This window comes from Akebia trifoliata, chromosome 5, assembly GCF_017979445.1.
Source record: "Akebia trifoliata isolate Shusen 1 chromosome 5, ASM1797944v1, whole genome shotgun sequence".
NCBI classification, from domain to species: domain Eukaryota; kingdom Viridiplantae; phylum Streptophyta; class Magnoliopsida; order Ranunculales; family Lardizabalaceae; genus Akebia; species Akebia trifoliata.
The window spans coordinates 32,978,095-32,997,969 of NC_141379.1; the positions used below are offsets into that span (position 1 = coordinate 32,978,095).

At 34.7% G+C, this 19,875-nt stretch overlaps 1 protein-coding gene and 1 pseudogene across 2 annotated transcripts; both read left to right on the forward strand.

The window, feature by feature from the left end:
- Positions 1–288: 288 nt before the first annotated feature.
- LOC147402336 (adenylate isopentenyltransferase 3, chloroplastic pseudogene) lies at positions 289–2,391 on the forward strand (annotated as a pseudogene).
- A 5,187-nt stretch (positions 2,392–7,578) lies between these two features.
- Positions 7,579–15,158, forward strand: LOC147402337 (DUF21 domain-containing protein At4g14240-like). Of its 2 annotated transcripts, none has more exons than XM_086443948.1 (13): positions 7,579–7,934; positions 8,940–9,016; positions 10,048–10,131; positions 10,234–10,347; positions 10,780–10,863; positions 11,019–11,090; positions 11,840–11,907; positions 12,552–12,639; positions 12,762–12,835; positions 12,932–13,307; positions 13,982–14,028; positions 14,124–14,205; positions 14,757–15,158. In XM_086443948.1, the coding sequence occupies exons 1-13, from the start codon at positions 7,700–7,702 to the stop codon at positions 14,862–14,864; spliced, it is 1,509 nt and encodes a 502-aa protein (XP_086300074.1). In that variant the 5' UTR covers positions 7,579–7,699; the 3' UTR covers positions 14,865–15,158. The 2 variants fall into 2 exon arrangements, with proteins under 2 accessions (XP_086300074.1, XP_086300075.1); XM_086443949.1 differs by having other exon boundaries at positions 8,955–9,016.
- Positions 15,159–19,875: the final 4,717 nt, after the last annotated feature.

Sequence of the window (19,875 nt, forward strand, 5' to 3'; positions counted from 1 at the left end):
AATTCGAATTCAATTATCCTATTGAATATCAGATAATATCCGAATAGAATTCGAAAAAAATTTATATTACAAAAACACAATATTTTCCTTATCCAATTGATTTTTCATTATTAAAACTATCCGAATTCTAATTGAATTCGAATCGGATTCGAATTTTCGACTGTCCATTGACACCCCTAATTGCATTTCCCCATTTAAAAAAAAATGTATCCCAAGGAAACTGTGTACCTCGAGGGATACATATCTACAATTCCCAAACTTTTCCACGTCAGGGAGTCAGTCAAGGAGACATATTATGAGGACTCTAGAGAAAATGATATATGATTACCTACTAATGCCAATGAAAGATATTAATAAGAGTTAAAATGATCAAAATATGATTTTTAACATACATATTCTCTTTCTCTTGACTAGTCCCCTCAACATATAAATAGAAAAATGGGTGGAACCATTAAAGGCTAACTTCTTTTTGCCCCAAATGCTCAAGGGAATCTCATTGTTGGAACCGTATACTTGCTGCTTTTAGTTAACTAGCATAAATTTAAATAACCCATTTTGGGTGATTTAGACACTGCTCCATAGGATTTGGTAAATATTTGATACCCTGCTTATGTATTTTCAAACTGATGACATACCAACCTTTACCTTAGATTTTTAAGAGAGACTAATAGAAAATGATCTAAATGCCATCTTCAAAAATCCCTCAACTTCTAAGATGGCCGACTTCAACTTCCCCAAAAATCCTATATGTTCTTGAGTTTGAAACTTTAAGGTGATTCACTATTTGAGTTGAATAGTTGGTATATATATATATTGAACTTTAGGTTGGAGATGAGGGCAATTTTGTCATTTTTGTTGGTCTCTGAGAGACGACGGTGTAAGGTCAAGGGGTATGTTATCAGTTTGAAAACAAATGATGGTATCTCATACCTCATTCCTTAGGGAGTTGGTTTCAACACTTAAAAACAGTTTGAACCACTTTTCCAATCCTTTGCTTAGAATAAACTCTGGTTTGGTCATAATCTTTATATAGCTTATGAATTAGTTTTACAAAAGGTTATAAAACCAACCCAATTTGAAGGAAACATTTGTGCTTGTAAAACTCCAACCTTGCAAGTATGTCGGGGTTCCCAACTGGCCTGATCACCATGGATTCCTTTGATGGCTGGCGTTACAAAGATAAGGTTGTCTTCGTGATCGGGGCAACAGGGACGGGCAAATCTAGGCTCTCGATCGACCTTGCAACTCATTTCAATGCTGAGATAATAAACTCTGATAAAATGCAAGTGTATGAAGGGCTTGATATTGTCACCAATAAGGTAACCGAAGAGGAGCAACGCGGCATCCCGCATCATTTGTTAGGGGTTATAGAACCCGATACTGATTTCACTGCATTTGATTTCTGTGATCGAACTTCGCTCGCTGTGCAATCAATTTTGAAGCAGAAACGACTTCCTATTATTGTTGGGGGATCGAATTCATACATCGAAGCGTTGGTAGACGGGGAAGAATTCAAATTTCAATCCAAATATGAATGTTGTTTTCTTTGGATGGATGTATCTTTGCATGTTTTACATTCGTTTGTGGCGCAACGGGTTGATCAAATGGTTGAAGGTGGTTTAGTGGAAGAGGTGCAGAAAATATTTGAGCCAAATGCGGATTATACCCGAGGAATTAGACGTTCGATAGGGGTTCCTGAGATGGATACGTATTTGCGAATTGGAAAGACTTCTGACGAAGAAACTCGTAAGATGCTACTTAATGCGGCAATTGATGAAATCAAGATCAATACATGCAAATTAGCAAATCGCCAAGTGGAGAAGATCGTACGTCTCCAAAACTTACGGGGATGGAACGTACACCGCATTGATGCCACCGATGTGTTTCTAAAGCACGGAAAAGAAGTCGATGAAGCGTGGCAAAGACTTGTGGTGGAGCCAAGTACGACGATCGTGGAACAGTTCCTTTGCAACCACATGGACACCACACCCACCACCATGACCACCTCTCACCACCTCCGTCACCACCACCTCGGCCACTATTACAGCCATCACACTGTTGTATAAGCCATTCGCTAAGACGAAGGGCCCAACATTCATCATGCCATGTGTCATATAGGATTCTACATGGAGGTAGTTGGTTTGGGATCACCTACATTTTTAGTACAATCGTACGGATGGAAAATCATTATCGAAATGTGTGTACGACTATGGCCCCCACCAATTTTGATTTAAATAGATAGATGAGGAGGACCCACCACTGCTTAAGTAAATAAAGGTATTATTCTAAAGTTTGATTGTTTACATAAAGTAAATTCCCTCTTAAATACTTTACATATCCAGTAGTGCTTGATGTATTGTACTATTGTACACCCATTTCTATTCATTGTTGATTTTGATCTATCATTACTTTTGGGTATTGATACTGACATGTGGAAACGTATGAATCCACGATCATCTTACTTTTAGGGGGTTAATCACCTGATTTTTCTTTTTTAAAGCATAATATTTTTGGAATCTCGAGAAAATGTCGATGTCAAACAGTGACTTAGTTACCCCATTTATATTATTTGATATTTGATATTTGATATTACCACATCAATTTTTTATAATAGTCAAAGTAATTAAAACATAAATAACACACCACAAAAAGGCTTTGATGCACCAAAGTTCATGTAGAAAAGAAGTTTAAATTAGATGAAATATAGAAAACAAAATTTGATGGGAACATTCATTCTATTTAAATTTAGGGAATTCGTTTTTCAAGGAAATGCAAATTACTCAAGAAAATAATATTCGTGGAAAAAGATTTCCGCCATTTGATTGCACCTAGCAAAATCATATTTTCCAAGAGAATTCATTTTCCATGTGCAATCAAACAGACTTAAGATATATAAAATAAAGGACAGGTAAGGGTGTGGTAATTAGAAATAGTAAAGAAACGTTATGCCCACCCCAACCGCCATTAATTTATTTTGTTTTAAAGGAAGGTTGGTGGGGACAATATCAACTCTCTATTATTTGTCTAGTGGGGAAGAAAAATGCTACAAAAATGGTCAAAAGGCTCAAAAGCTCCCTTACAATGAAATTCAAAAAGCAAACATGGTTTCAAGCTTTTAGGGATGCTTATCTACATCATTAAGATTAGCGTATATATGTACTTCGGTGCCTTTGGTCTTTGAATGTAAATTATAATTTAATGGATGGTTACGATCATAAAACCAATTATTAGATGATTATTTTTCGAAGATCATGAAAAAAAGATTACTTTGAAGTGAAATATTACCTCATGATTGTTCGTGACTAATATCTTATCACCAAAGAAAAATTCGATCCAATACTTTCTTTATATCCTACTTGATCTTAATTCTATACTCGAATATGGTGATAGTGGTGCCAATGGTGGTTCAAAAATCCTTCATCGATTTCCTAGTGGTGGGGATCACGGCATTTTGGGAATATTCACTTGTCGAATCATGTAGGTCCACACCATTATGTGCTAGTGGTAGCTTCTTATCTTGAAAGTTATCATGATTGGTTGCATAGGAAGTGACGAATCCCTCCTTTGCACTGGATTTCGGAAAAAAGAAAAAAGAAAAAAGGATTGATTCGAAGTTCAAATGAAAGAGATTATGTTCCACCTTGGAAAATGATACGATTCTTGTATCACACATCACTTCCATCATGCATCACAACAATCATTAGATGTTTTTATTTTATTTTTTATGATTGAGTATCCCTATAGATAGTGGACAGGGCTCGTATCTGGGCTTTGCACACTCCACACACCATGGTCTTGTCCAAAGACTAGTCTCGGGACATGTGCAACACCCGCACCAGATAAGTAAGGGTGCACTCTTGCGGGTGGCCCCTAAGGAATTAATGCTCAAATTGGGTATCGAAATCACGACCCATGGGCATTCACGACTTATCAATCCGAAATTACCATTAGATAATTAAGAAATGAAATTCGCTCAATAAGATAGCCATTACGATCCAAGAAGTAATAAATACTTGGGCATGGATTTGGAAACCTACTCTCATACATTTGGCCTGAAACTTAGTAGGTAATTATTTATGAGGATCCAAACTTAAGGCCTAAGGATTGTAAATGAATTGGGTTTGAATCAGATCATTGTATATTATTTGGGACAAATTTGATATGGACATGCCTCTTCACTTTTTGGTCGATATTAGAAAGACCCATGTTCTTAGGTTCATGACTTCCATGTCCCCTTGACCTACATCTAAGAGAATAATACAAATGATTTAAATAACCTCATATTCTCAGACGAGTACTTCATTTTTTTTTCAAAGCAGACAAATAATAACGACGAATAAAGAAATTCAACACTGTTACCCCTATAAAAAAAATTGCATTCTTAGTTGCCCCCACAAAAAAAAAAAATTTACTCTTAGTTGCCCCCACGTGAGCAAAATCCTGGCTCCACCCTGTCTAATACCTCTTGAGCAAGACCTTTTACCCTCGTCTTCAACCTTGGAAATCAACTTGCAAATCACAAGAACAAGATAGGATTTTTGAGTAGTAGGAGACAGATAAAATTTTTGGGTAGAAAAATCAAGGATTTTTTTATTTATTAAAGACTAATGAGAAGTTGAAAACAATGAATTCAAATTGAAGATGAATAGATAAATTATATTTTTCATAAAAGTTTAAAATCTTGAAAATGATGGATTTTTGGTTAATAGTTTGAAAATAACAAAATTTTATTTTCTAGAATAAAATCCAAGAGTTTTCATCGGTAGAGTTTGAAGACAAAGGCATTTAAGTCATTTTATTAGTCTCTCAAAAAAGTTATAGGTCAAGGGGGGATATCATCAGTTTAAAAGCACAGGATATCTCCATTATTGATCATAAAGTAGAGGGGCATGTCTAAATAACCCTTAATTTTTATTATATACGAGTTAAGTGCCTAGTCGCCTCAAAATTTATTCGAAATGGAATCTCTTGTCCGAGTTTCGACTCAACTCGATCGATTTCTAAAGCTCTGTGGACCTAAGTATCAAACACAACGTCGACTCAACGTGTCTCATTTAAAGGCAGCCATGTCACGGTGTAGTAGGATACGTGGTGGTAAAATGCATGAAGGACGAATCTTTCGTCAAACCACCGACGCTGCGACGCACGTGTTTTTATTCAAATATTTATAAAAAAAATAATATATACTAATTTTAATATTTATTTATTTATTTTTACCAAATAATTACCTACTCCTGCCCGACCCGACCCAACACTTAAAGTCCTCGATTTTCACATCACTGGGCCCACCTCTGATAGTAGAAATAATTTTTTAGGTGATTCTTTTGATTCAATGAATCTTAGTGGACCATGGGAAGTATTTCTAAGTCCAAATATAAAGTCATCACTGGGCCCACCTCTCATAAAAGCCTTTGAGTCATAAAAGTCTACTCACCCGATGTGGCATGTTCATATGTGACATATTCAAAATAATCTCCTTATGGGGCATGTGATAGAATCATAGGTCTTTTTGTCTCGGGATATACAATTACATATATTTATGGGGATGTGCATGTGTATCCTGAGGTTAAAAAAATATATGATTCTAACACATGCCACATCAATAGATTATTTTGAGTATATTACATGGAAGAATCAGAATATCATAATTTTAGATTTTTCTTAAGATACACAATTGCACATCTTCATAAATATATGCAGTTGTATATCCCGAAGAAAAATCTATGATTCTATGCACATGTCACATCAAGAGAGTAGAGGGAGGGTAAGAAAATCATGACTCAATGTGAAAATTATATGTTTGACTATCACAATCAATCATTCTTCTTTCTTTTCTTTCTTAATGGAGCTGTTCATACCCAGTAGACATGCATGTTACTAAGATTTTTAGGCGTGCTATATTTAAGAATAATTGGCAATAGTTAATAGGACTGTCAATGAGCGGGTTCAAATGAGTCTTGGTCGAACCCTAACCCGACTGTAACGAGGTGAGCTATACTTAGATCAACCCTTATATTATTTTTATGCTTAAATTAATTATTATTTTATTTATAATATGTCTTACTTATTTTTTGTTAGAAAAACATACATCTATCTATACATATAAAACATTCAAATGAATTGAGCCGAGCCAAGTTAAACCAGGCTAAATATCAAAACTCCAACTCTTTTTTAATGGATTGGATTGGGTTATTGAGCCAAAAGATTCACTTGGCATCACGGAGAATCTAGAATTCTTACTTAGGATTCTAGCCTTAAGAGTTTTCATTAAAGAATGAGTAGCGTCCGTAGGAAAAAGATTTCACTCTGAATCACCTTTATAATAGAGTTTGTGATAATCTTACGCTCTTTTTTTTAAATGTCCCCATCGCAGAATCATAGATCCTTTGCTTCGGGATAAACAAAAAAAATATTTATGGTTATGTGATTGCCATGCGATGGAGCGTATGAGAGAGGCATCTAAAAAATAAGTGTTAGATTATTATTAGTCTTTATAATAACTATGACTGTAAAAAAAGTTTTAAAAAAAAATAAAATAAAATAAGTTCATTAGAAAGTTGAGAATATGCTATTTGAAAAATAACTTATTTAGTCATTTTGATCGTTATATTATTTTCTCTTTTTGTCATTAATTTAATATGTTAAAAAACAATCTAAAAATATATTAGTAGATAATTAAAATAATAATTAAGGATATTGTCATTCAATAAACATGAGTTCCATCAAATTCCCACAAATGATAAACAATGGAAAATTAGCTTAAGACTTTGAGTTGTTTATCTATTTTATGCTTATGTGAAAAGATAAGAATTAGACCATCATCCACCAATAATTAATTGAGAGTAGATCCTCTGTAGTCCGATTTTCTCATAGCTCTTTATAACTATTATCAACAGTTGAGAGTGTGCCACATCATCAATACAGTTAAATCCAATCATTTAAATTTAAGAATTCAATGACCATTCATTTTAAAAAACTTGATTATATCAAGAAAAAAAAGTTTTTGGAATTTTTTTTCCTTCAAATCTGATCGAAATCATGAGTAGAAAGAGGCCTGACTTGTTATTCTTCCTTAATGTGATGTTATGTGGACAATGGAGCAAGAACTACAAAGGCTAAAAGGAGAATGGATTACAGAGGATCCGCTGCCACAATCATTTTGTATCCTAAAATGTTTTTGAGAACCATGAACATTAAAAATATATTTTTAACTCGTTCGAGAAGCGAAGAATTGAACCATCACCAACCAATACTTTTATATCCTAGAACGTTTTACAATGCCATGAACACGAGAACCGATTGAGCCCCAACTCCCATCAATGTTATAAAAATTGGATCCAATCCATGGTTCACCAAACTGATCAATTTTTGTTATAAAATTATTTTGATTAATGAGCCAAATTTTTTATGGATGTCGCTTTCATAAATGAGAATAATTTAACGAAGAAATATGCATTTTTTTTTTTTTTTTTTAATAAATATAAAATAGATTCAATCAATTTGAACCTGGGCCCAACCGTAGTACTGCCAAATTTTCGAGTTTTTAATATTCGGTTCGGTTTTTGGTAGAACTTTGGTTAAAAAACGCTACCTACTCAGATTTCCTCGTGTAAGCTCTGTTTTTTTTTTCTCTCTCTCTCTCGCTCGCTATCTCTGATTTCGAGTTTCGACTGCAAAATCGATCAAACAAGAAGAAGAGATGTTGTTCATTAATGCCCTAACCCTATTTCGAATGACGAAGGGAGAATTCGTTCTTCAAGCAGAAGATCTCCCCTTTGGAACGTTATGGTGGTTCATCTACGCAGGGATTTCATGTCTGCTTGTCCTCTTTGCAGGAATCATGTCTGGTCTCACTCTAGGGTTGATGTCACTTGGCCTCGTCGAGCTCGAAATCCTCCAGAGAAGCGGAACCTCCACTGAGAAGAAACAAGCTGGTTTGATTTTTTTGTTCTTTTTTTTTTGTTCTTCTTCTTGTTTTCTCTGTATTTGGGAATCTTATTCGGGCTTTCAGTCTTTTTCGTTCTGTTTGGAGTATAGAATCGAGTTTATGTTCGGATTCAAATCCTCCATGCATCATCATGCAATCGGGATTTACAGGACGAATGTTTAGAGATTTTCGTGTAAATTTTCTTAATTTTTTTTCAGTCGTGTCTCTGTATAAATTTTTGTATAAAATCACATTCTACGCGTATTGGAATCATGCGATAATCGAATCGAACATAAATGAAGAATTTTTTTTTCTTTTTTTCCCAAATTTTCGTAACATGCACCGTTGCTTAATCATTGATTCTCTCGCTATCTCCACTCGAGCTTAGTGGGATCAATAAGGATGGAGAGAGAGGGCCAAGAGTTTCAATTTCAACGTGTTTCTTAACCCATTATGGAAACTTTCTAGCTTAAACTCTAAATTATCTATGTTACTAGATGTAAATAAACATGAAAAAAAATCTGCAATCTTTGTAGAGTATGCCCTACGAGTTTGGCCGATGCCATGCATAGTAAAATTTTAGCAGAGTACTGAATTTTATAGAAAACTATTGATTTGACCGACCAAAAATGGGAGAAAAAACCCCCTTTGAGAATATCTTGTCGATTGAACTTATCTCACTAAATGGGCTTCACTTCAAACATTTTTTGATACCTTGGGTATCCAGCCCTCTTAAGGCACCCGGCTAATTCCACGGGGCACACATATCATCCCTTCCCCACGAACGAGGTGTATTGGAATAAATCCGAGGGGGTGGTCACTATGGTTGGGGGGCGGGGGGTGGGGGGTTTGATGAGGTGTGGTCCTGGCCATCTCACCAACCCATTATTGGTTCACTTGAAACTTCAGTTCAATGAGTGTGCTTGGTATGAAGCCCACACTTTAGAAATCTTGCCAACTATCATTTGGAAAGCTGACATGACTGGTTTTGATTGATTATTTTCTTATGTAGCTGTTATTCTTCCAGTCGTTCAAAAGCAACACCAGCTTCTCGTAACTTTGCTTGTGTGTAATGCTTGTGCCATGGAGGTAATTGATTATCCAAAGCTTCCTTATTTTTTTTTCCCTAATGAGTAACTATGGCTATGGTAATAGTAAAGAAAAATTACAAAGGTTTGGGGAATATAATTCTTTATGATCGAGACATTTTTACATGCACCACTTTTGGTGTTGGAGTTTGCTGCATTATTAATGTTCTGGTGTCTATTAGAAAATAGTATACCTCTGAATCATAGAACTATAATGAAGTATACTATCAACCAACATTTGCCGAATTTGAAAATTTCAAGAATATGCAAGAAAAGCTCTTTGAATTGTTGATTCATCACCAAAGATGGCTTAGAACCACATTGACGAATCTTCAAGTTCACTCTCGATACCTTCTGCCCATTTTATAGCATTCTCTGAACCTCCTTTTAATTCATTGACAAGGATTTCACAATGGTTAGCAATTCTGTGGGAAAAATTGTATTACACAAAAAATCTTGGTGATATATGGGGCAATAAGGATAAAGCAGAATGGGTAATGTTAAATATCATTATCATCAAACCCTCATCTGAAGGATTTGGGGTTAGCTAAACAAATCCTGTCCCTCCGTTCCACTCTGTCCAGAGCTAGATCTTCTGTGAGGGCCACCTGAAATATTGATAGTGAAAAAAAGGATGTTACAAATGAAAAGGAATGGTTAACATAACAATGAATCACTAGATGTGAATATACTTTGTAATGCGAAATTATATAGCTTAGAAAAAAAATGTGAACTTATATGGTAACAAATATTTCTCGAAATTTAATACAATTTTTAGAATTACAGAAAACAAAATAAATGAAGTTTCTTTGGAAAAATATGTTCATAGATTCATTGCAATTTGAGGAAAGTAAACTCTTGGTTAAGGTTGTTCTTTTCTTAAAGGTTCAGTGGTTCTTGAACATGCTTGGAACTTATCTTGATAAGATTTATTTGTTGGTTCTTTATCATTTTTATAATTTACTTTGACTTAACATTGTAAATAATTATTCTTTATCTAATATTATTTTTCTAATTACTTGCTATATTCAGGCCCTTCCTATATGTCTGGATAAGATTTTCCATCCGTTTGTTGCTGTTCTGCTCTCTGTAACTTTTGTTCTAGTGTTTGGAGAGGTAAATTTTGTTTTCAAGTCATTATACTTTAGGTACAAAGTTTGAAGAAACAGTTTCCTTAAATGGAAGTGAATTGCTTATTTTCTTACTCTGTTATGTCAGATCATTCCACAAGCAATATGTACGAGATATGGACTTGCTGTGGGTGCAAATTTTGTATGGCTTGTGCGTATTCTGATGATAATTTGCTATCCAATAGCTTTTCCTATTGGGAAGGTAATTTCCTTCATAGGTAGTTCAAACGAAATCTCACATTCCACATGAATAGTGTTAGTCCTCGGTTTGACTAAATTCACAAGAAGTTTTCTGGTTCATTATGTTGTGATTGTGATTTTAGTTCAATAAGGTCAAATTTTATTAGATGAAACTATTGGGCACCCAAAATATTTAATTTTTGTAAGTTGTACTGCTGTAGTATAAGAAACAACAATTAAAGACACCATAACTGTTTTAATTTCTTCCCATTCTCTCCTTATTGGATCTCTCTGCTTTTTATTTGTATCTTGCAGGTAAGTCATAATCATGTTTAACTTCGATTTCTTCAGAATCGCTTGACGTAGAAAGAGTTGTTCAATGTGACATTTTAGCTAATGAGAAATAGTTGTGGTTATAGAGGGTATAATCTTTTACTTGTTAATGGGTCTTTAGGTTCTGGACTTGGTACTAGGACATGATGATGCACTTTTCCGGCGTGCCCAATTAAAAGCTCTTGTTTCCATCCACAGCCAAGAGGTAAGCCTACTTGGAATTATGGGTGTAGGTGACATGCTTTGACTCTTACATCGTAATCTCAAATTTATGTGTCAAGGGATGCTTGATATACCAAGATCTTTATCAAGTTCTCTAGGGTCTCTATTCATACCATTTATTATTTCTTTCCACATTAGGCTGGTAAAGGGGGTGAACTCACCCATGATGAGACAACAATTATTAGTGGAGCACTGGATTTAACTGAAAAGGTATGAAACATTTCAATGAAACTGGGCAGGTCATAGGCAGCATTTTATTTTATGGAATACTTTATGTTTGAACTCGTTGTTTGCTCATAAGGGGGTTTGCAATAGGTGATAATAATATAACTATTCCATTCAGGGATTTACTTTGAAGGTCTCTTGTTTAAGTGGGATGTGTTATGTTTCCTGTTATAGAGTTTGTTGATGGCTTGCCTTTTGTATCTTTTCATTTCTCTTTTCTTTCTTCAGTTGTATTTCTGTTAGATGGCCTACTTTGCCTTCACCTCTTTTTTTAATCAATAACTATTTTTAACCTATCCAAGAAAAAAAAAATCATTTTGGTAAGATATATGCTGCACAATAGTTACGACCATTAACAGGACAACTATCTTTCTTCTTTTGTGGGAGCCAATGTTGCAGAAATCTTGTACTTAGGTGCTGCCATCCCTCTTCAAAAATGGTTCAAATCCTATCCCTGAAATAGCTTACATCTTACTTTGAATCCCCATGTCGGCACCCGCTCCCATCCTTTTTGGGCCAGTTTGAACCCCACCCCCACAAAACCGTAGTTTATACACATATGCTCTAATCTGGTTGTGAAGAGCTTTATCAAGTAAATGGGTTGGGTAATCTAACTTTTAGAATCTTTAGATAACTTCTTGAATCATTTAGTCTAAAATACTTGTGAAAAAAATAAAATTCAGTCTAAAATATGCAAAATTTTCTTGTTAAAAGAAATTCTTCATTGTGAACAGACTGCTGAGGAGGCTATGACACCCATTGAATCAACATTTTCAATAGATGTGAATTCGAAATTGGACTGGTGAGTTCTGCTTCTTAATTCTTTTCCTCAATTACTTTTGATTCACAATTGTAGGATGGTAAACATAGTTGTCACAATTCATCTTTCTCAACTAAAGTTCATCATCAAATCTGTATCCCAAAGTTTTTGGGGAAGTTGAACTGAACAAATCCTGTTCCTCCATTCAAATGTCTTACTGTTCAATACACTTGTTTCTTTACAAAGCTTATGGTAAGCTGTTTCAGTAGTCTTCTGAAGTCAACTTTTGATCAGGTCACGGATATGATTGTGAATTCTTTAGAGGTTTCTACGTTTTATTCTTTTGGTATTTTGTCTATTTTACCTGGAAATCTTGAGAAAAGTTGGGAAGAAAAAAGGGAAAATTTTAAGAGGTAATTATTTTATTAAATAAACATTATACCTCAAAATAGAATTTGTTCTGGAACAGAATACAACTTCAGTTTCTCTCAAGAAATCAGAATCTCCATTGATTTTGAAATAGTCAAAGAGTGTGGCTATATTTTTGAAAATATTTGTGGTAGAACATTAAATTAAAAGTGAAATTCCAAAATTTAAAGCACTTCTAGTAATTTTTCTTTCTAAATTATTATTATAGCTGTTCTTAGTTTACAAGATCTGGAACAAATTTTTTTTTGCTCACTCAGGGAAGCAATTGGAAAAATTCTTGCTCGGGGCCATAGTCGAGTTCCTGTCTTTTCTGGAAATCCGAAAAATGTTATTGGACTTCTACTGGTGGGTGCAAGAATCTAAGGCTCATAACGATTCATGCACTATATATTTATTGGTATAAAAAAATTTGCTGATTGTGGAATTACTTATTACATTTTTTTTTCCTCAACTTGGCTTTGGGTTAGGTGAAAAGTCTTCTCACAGTACGAGCTGAAATGGAGACACCAGTCAGTGCCGTTTCCATCCGGAGAATTCCACGGTGAGCTCAGTCAATAAATTTCCCGGTTTTTTTTTCCCCATACTTATTTCCTGGGGTACAGTATTAATTTGTATTAATTTTTTGGATTGTATCCAGGGTTCCAGCTGAAATGCCTCTGTATGACATATTAAATGAATTTCAAAAGGGAGGTAGTCATATGGCAGCTGTTGTGAAGTCTAAAGGGAAAAGCAAGAATCCTTCACGTAACAATGGAGACAAACTCGATGGAAGCAAAGTAATTTGTGGGGACTCCAAACTAACCACACCTTTGCTTCCGAAGCAGTATGAAAAATCAGAAAGCGTTGTTGTTGATGTTGACAAGTTCCCAAGACAAACCAATTCTAATAGACAAATCTCTTTTCAGCAAAATGATATAGCAACCAATGGACCGCCCCTTTTACCGGAGGATATTGAAGATGGGGAAGTCATCGGCATCATCACTTTGGAGGATGTATTTGAAGAACTTCTGCAAGTAATCTACATGGCGTTCCAGTTCCCCAACCCCATCAAGTTCATTAACCTGGATTATCCAATCAATGTGAAAAATCAGAACAGAAAAGATAATAAAAAAACGCACAAAGCACAATAATTTACGTGGTTCGGCTGTGTGCCTACATCCATGGATCAGATCAAGAACAATAACTATTTTCTCTCAAGTTTTATTGCCCCAAAGATCTCTATTTGTAAAACCAGGAGTTACTAAAACACGTCTATCTCCCCAAAAATAAAAAACCCTTAAGAAAATATTGCACAATTGCCCTTTTGGTAACCCTAAAAGATTTGTGCTCGGAGGTGAAAGCCCCCTCCACCCCCGCAACTTAGCATGCCAGCAGAATACAAGACATTTAACAACAATTAATGCACCGACCAGAAGCCCATGACCATCCTGACCAGATTGATCAATTAAGGCCAAGCGAAAAAAAAGTTATCTACATTTGACTGTTTAAATCTCTAATCAGTGATGTTTTTCTATGTTTTATGGAAGAGTGACCTATCGATTGGATGCCCCTGGTCAATGTGCGTGTTGATGGGAGGGAATATTACTATATAATGGCCCCTGTTCTATCACATCATTTCTTCTTCATTTGATGGTTTTTTAGTTTCCGGTTAGTTAATCTGTGTTAATTTTCTTTTCCCCAATGTCAGGAGGAGATTGTAGATGAGACAGATGAATATGTTGATGTGCATAAAAGGTATGGTGGGATTGAATTATGTTCATTTACATGGACCAGTGCATGGTGGTTACGAAGAAAGTAGACTATAACATGTGTTTTGATTTTTTACTCAGGATACGTGTGGCTGCAGCTGCTGCTGCTTCAGTTGTTGCACGGGCCCCATCAACTTGGAGGTTGACTGGTCAGAAAGGAGCAGTAAGTGACATTGTTTATATTCACCAGTAATTTCTAGTTAAATGGTTCGTTTCAGTTGCCAAATCTAGAATTTTAGAATGTCAAGGAGTTTGAGATTATTTCTTGAGAATGATAATATCGACCTGGGACAACCAAGAACACACACACATCTTTCAGTCCCCCATCTCCCATGTTTGACAAAATCTGGTTGGTCCAGATGATTGGCCATATTTGGATTGACCATAACTCAAAAGAAATCCAGATTGATACCCAAAACTCTATACATCTGGACCAGAACAGTAAAAGTTCCATTCAAAAGAAGCTCATTTATCAAATAACCATCTAATTTTCAAGCTAGATGACTTAGTTCTAGCTGGGGCTTGTCCATGAATTGGACTGCCATCTCCTCTTCACATATGCCATGCCACTTAGTGAATGGGTGAGAAAGCATTAAATGTCGAACTCTATTGCTTCTTAAAATGTAAACCAATGAGATCAAGTATCTCTTTTCCATTTCCTTTCTTGGCACGTGATCTAGTTATAGCTGCTGATACTTCTATAATCTTCTTCAGGGTGGGCCAAGCAGGCAAGGGCAGACTCCGAAGAAATCTGGTGAGGATGATTTGAATCTAACGAGACAAGGAAATCTAGGAGAGCCTCTTTTAGGGAAAAAGAGATAACCATGGGGAGTAGTTTATGGCTGTATATGCTGGCACTATTGTCTCAGCTATAGAGGTACTTTTCCCTCGGTTCTCTCCGTGTAATTTCAACTATGATAGGCAGATTTATTTATTAGGTTTTTTGTTGTTGTTCTTGTCAATATAGAATATGGGCACTTGAAACTAAGAGGTACTGCTTGTTAGCATTTTGATCCTTAGTGAAGTTCTTGTATTCTATGAGTAAAGTCACGTCTTTCATGTTATTCTAACCTCGAAATCGAGGCTATGGTGTTTTAATGTATCTAGTTTATAGTTCATAGTTTGCAAGATGTTCTAATTTATACTCTACTAAGGGTGTTGGGTATCGATAAAGGACAATTGATCCAATTGGGAATTTTAACCATTTGATTGGATTATGAAAACCTGAAATGCAGATCCAATCGTGAATGTTTACGGTAGGTCTAGGTAGACGCTCTCTTTTAACAAACAGTTGGGTCATCTACTAGCATTTTGGATCCAAAACTGATATTGATATCTTACCGGATTGTGTTCATTTTCGATCCATAATCTTGATCCGGAAATAAATATCAAATTCAATTTTGGTGGTTGGGAGTTGGGCCTGTGTTACCATATTCATTCCTACCAGAACTGCAATCCAATCATTTTGGTGAATTTTGTCATTGGGTTCAACCAACTTAGTGGCTTCGGGTTCCTTCTTCTTCTTCTTCATATATTTGGGGAAGGTGGAGTAGAAGGGGTTGTTGAGACCTAATTTTGTACCCCCATGAAGCAATTAAATTAACTAATTACTAGGATATTTTTGGTCAAACCAAAAGCAATTGCAAAGCTAACCCATTAGTTTATTTGTGAAATTACAAAATTATCCTTTTAATATTTATTGACATAAGGATATGATGCAGATTTAAAATCATTCAAATTAACACTTTAATTTATAAAAAGACTAGAGTTTGCTCGTGCATACAACATGGGCATCCTCTTTGGGATTAAAGGGATAAAAGTGAAAAAAAAAAAAAAGATTAGGGTTGATTTTTTTTTTAACTTAAAGAAATAAAATAGGAAATACAATAAAGTTAGAAGGGATGAAGAGGAAAGGTAATAAAGTGGGTCTCACAAAATTTGTAATTGTATGGGATGTTTATCCTAACTAGATGAAAGTTTGTCCTCATAAAAATGGGTCTTATTGTTGTGTTTTAATATATAGATTCATGCAATATATTAAAGGCATGCGTTATATACACCCACTTTTTTGTTACATACACCCACTTATTGTATATACCCATTGTACTTGTGGGTGTATGCAGCAAAAACTTGACAGCTAGTTTCACTCACCGATTTATTTTAAAATTTAATAGTAACCTACTGAATGTTTCAATGATTATCGGTAAATACATATTGAACAATTTTCACATGGGATCTTGTGGAAGGAATTGTTCGATATGTAACAATCGATCTAAAACACTGGATTTAGTAAAACATATTGAAAATATATACTATCATACGGTAGGTGCATTTTGAATAGTTCTTTACATGGGTATCTCATGTGAAAAATGTGTTCTGTATGTACCTATCGAAATAATACCAACTGTCACGGCCATGTTCTTTCGAAGTGAGGTCTTGCGGCGCAAGGGAGTCAAATCCAGTTGCAAACCTATAAAAAATGATCGTACACAACAAATGTAACTAGCAAACAAGTAAACGAGGTAAAGTCCAGAGGTAACTTTGTTGATATAATATTTGATTACACGGGGTAACGCGTTACAACACCATAAGGTGCGTTACAAAGCAATAGATAATCTTATGACACACGGGATTTCCACGCAGCTGAGCTTAAGGGCTTTAGTCAATGTGAGTGTAGGAGTCTTGACTTGCTGAACATACTGAGAATTTTGAAAAAAAATAAAAAAATTGATGCAAAATAAAAGATAAAATCGATTTTCAACATGGTTCATTTGCAAAATGATTAAAACAATACCAAGAGCAAAAGATGATGAAAATAAATGATAAAGTCTCTCCATCTATCAAAATACTTAATTATACCAAATAATAACAACATATATATATATATATATATCATATTTTGATGAATAATTTCCCCACAAATGGATCAAAACACGAATTTTTGATGAATTATTAAAGGAAAATCAGTTAGTTATGCGGATTCGATTGAACTTTGATAGGATATTCAATAAGGATGTTTCTCTAGGATTTTATATGCTTTGACTCGATACGAGGGAAAAATTGTGTTTGTTCAGTGAGTGTTAGATGGGTGTATACAATAAAACATAATAAAACTCAAAAGGATAGTTATATACTTACACATAATAGACATTTAATGTTTGAGTGAGTGTTTAAATGGGTGTATATAACCCGTCCCTAAGGGCAAATTATAAGTTACAATATAAAATTAATGGGATTTATATTGGGCTGGGAACGGTAGACTCATGGAAAATGAACTCATACATTCACTCACAATCCCAACCATGTAAGCATGAAATCCAACTGTTGAGACAAGATAAATATCTCGAGAATCCATCACATATCCTTAAGATTTATCTTCACTGTTGGATTTCATGGTTACACGGTTGCGACTATGAGTTCATTTTCCATGAGTCTACGGATCCCCACCCAAAATTAATTATTAAAATATAATTTTTTTAAATTAATTATAATTTTTTTTTTTATGTAAGTCCTAATTATTGTATTACAAATATTCTATTATGTCCATTAATTTTCTTCTCAAAGTCATTTTCACACATTTATACGTGTACAAGTCATAAGTGAACCGAATGAAAACATTTTTCACGTGCGATGCACATTGCACAGTGTCACACACTCGCACAAAACTTGCACGTGTCTCACCAAACTTTGACTTTTAAATGATCTCAGGTTGGAATTATAGAGGCGGAGTCAATTTTCTTCCTTGGGGGGCGGGCAAATAACAGTTGATTAGTAAGATTGAAGAGATAATTTAGAAAAAATTATTTAAAGGACTCTCGTGAAGGGATTTTTTTCTAAATAATTCTTAAGTTTTCAAGAGTTGCTTGGTAAGACATTTGCTAAACTTTTTTCTTTCTAAATGGTCCCTGAACCTCATCTCTCACATTTTTCACGATTGAATGTCCTAACTATTCGAACTCATCGTTTTCATCTAAAAATTGAATTTTTGAAATCTCAATCGAATTTCAGAGATTTCGTGTTGTCAAAAAGATTTTAAGATAAAAGAAATCATTTTCAAAGATTGTTTCACTTTTATTTTCTTAATTTTTGGATGAAAATCAATCAATAATGATTCTTTTAGATTGAAATCACTTAAACAAGTTGTTATCTCAAGTTTTTAGTCATCTTTCTATATATTTTAATTGAAGAACTCAAAAATAAAAAATAGATGGGTTTTGCCGATGTCAGGATCATCATTTTTTATTTAAAAAAATGGTGAACTCGATAATAATTAAAAAAGCATTGAGTTCAATATTAAATAAAAAATGGTGAACTCGAGAATAAAAAAATTAATTTACTTTAATCATCAAATTTGAAGAACAAGATAGAATTTTTGAAATAGAAAATGAGATCTTTTTTAAAGAAAATAGATTAAAAATAATTTTCTACAAAAGTTGAAGAGTTTGAAGATGGTTGATTTTAGGACGAAAAAATTAAGGGCTTTTAATTACGAGTTGAAGATGATGGTATTTAAATAATTTTCTTTTGATAGTGTAGAAAAGATCAAGATCAATATCAGAAAATACAGGGGCATCTCAAGTATTCACAATAATTTGGAGGGATGTCCAAATCAGAAAAAAAAAAAAATTAAAAAAAATAATAATTAGGTGTGTAGCTGAAAGCATAGGGGTATATCAAATATCTACTAAAACTTGAGGGGGCAATGGGAACAAAGTTAATCATCCGGTTTGAAGGCACAGGGGTGTCTCAAATATTAACCCAAAAATTGAGCGTTGGGGTTGGGAAATAGGGACAAGCTCAAAGGGGGTGTTATCAATTAGATAACTTAGAGGTGTCTCAAATATCCACAAAAAATCGAGGGGGCAACAAGATCAAAGTGAGCATGCCATCATTGCGTTTGACAGTTCAGGGTGTCTCAAATATTCACACAAAAATTGAGGGGGGTCAAATAAGTTCTGAATGTGCCTGTCACCAGTTTATAAACACAGGTGGTATCTGCAATATAAACCAAAATATAGGGGTTTTAAATAATTTTAAAAATTGAAGGGGGCAATTGCCCCCTCTCGCCCACTCTTGGCTACGCCCCTGGACTCAATTGGAAAGTCGAGACAATTCCTCCAACTGAAACTTGGGTCAAACCGCGTAATTCAAAGTCAACAACTAAGGCATATATATTTATATATAAACAAACAAAACATTCAAACCTAAGTGTCAAATCCCTCAAGCCATCGTTCGGAAAACTTTGCAGAAGAGCACAGATAAACCCTAGAGCGTCCAAGGAGAAAAGAAGACCAATATACCCATGTCATCTTTAATTAATTTCTATCCCAAGATACCAGTTTTCAAGGATAATCTTGTCATTACAAGAAGAAAGCCCATCCAAGTAGCAGCAGCCCTTACAACCTTCAACTTAAGGGATTCTAAATACCAATCCCAAACCTTCCAACAACTCAAGAATCCATGCAAAGATCCCTCACTTGTTAATTATGGATTTGATCAATTGGCATTCATACCAAATGGGTTGATGTCAGATTTGATTTCGAGCGATGTTTCGATGGAAAAAGAAGTGATGCATCAACAAGAGGTCGCGATAGAAGGTAGGGAGATGATGCAAAGGTTGGAGAGTTTAATAGAAAGGATGAGAGTTTCAGAGATGGAGAAATTAATGGCTAGAACAAAAGGGGAGGTTTCCATCGAGGAGAAACGAGTGGTGGAGATGATGAGTGTAGAGATTGTCAACAAGTTTTTCGAGAAACCCATTGAATATTTGAGATATGGAGATGGGAATTTGGAGGATAGAATAAAGGATTTGAATGTTCTTGTAGAGATGTTT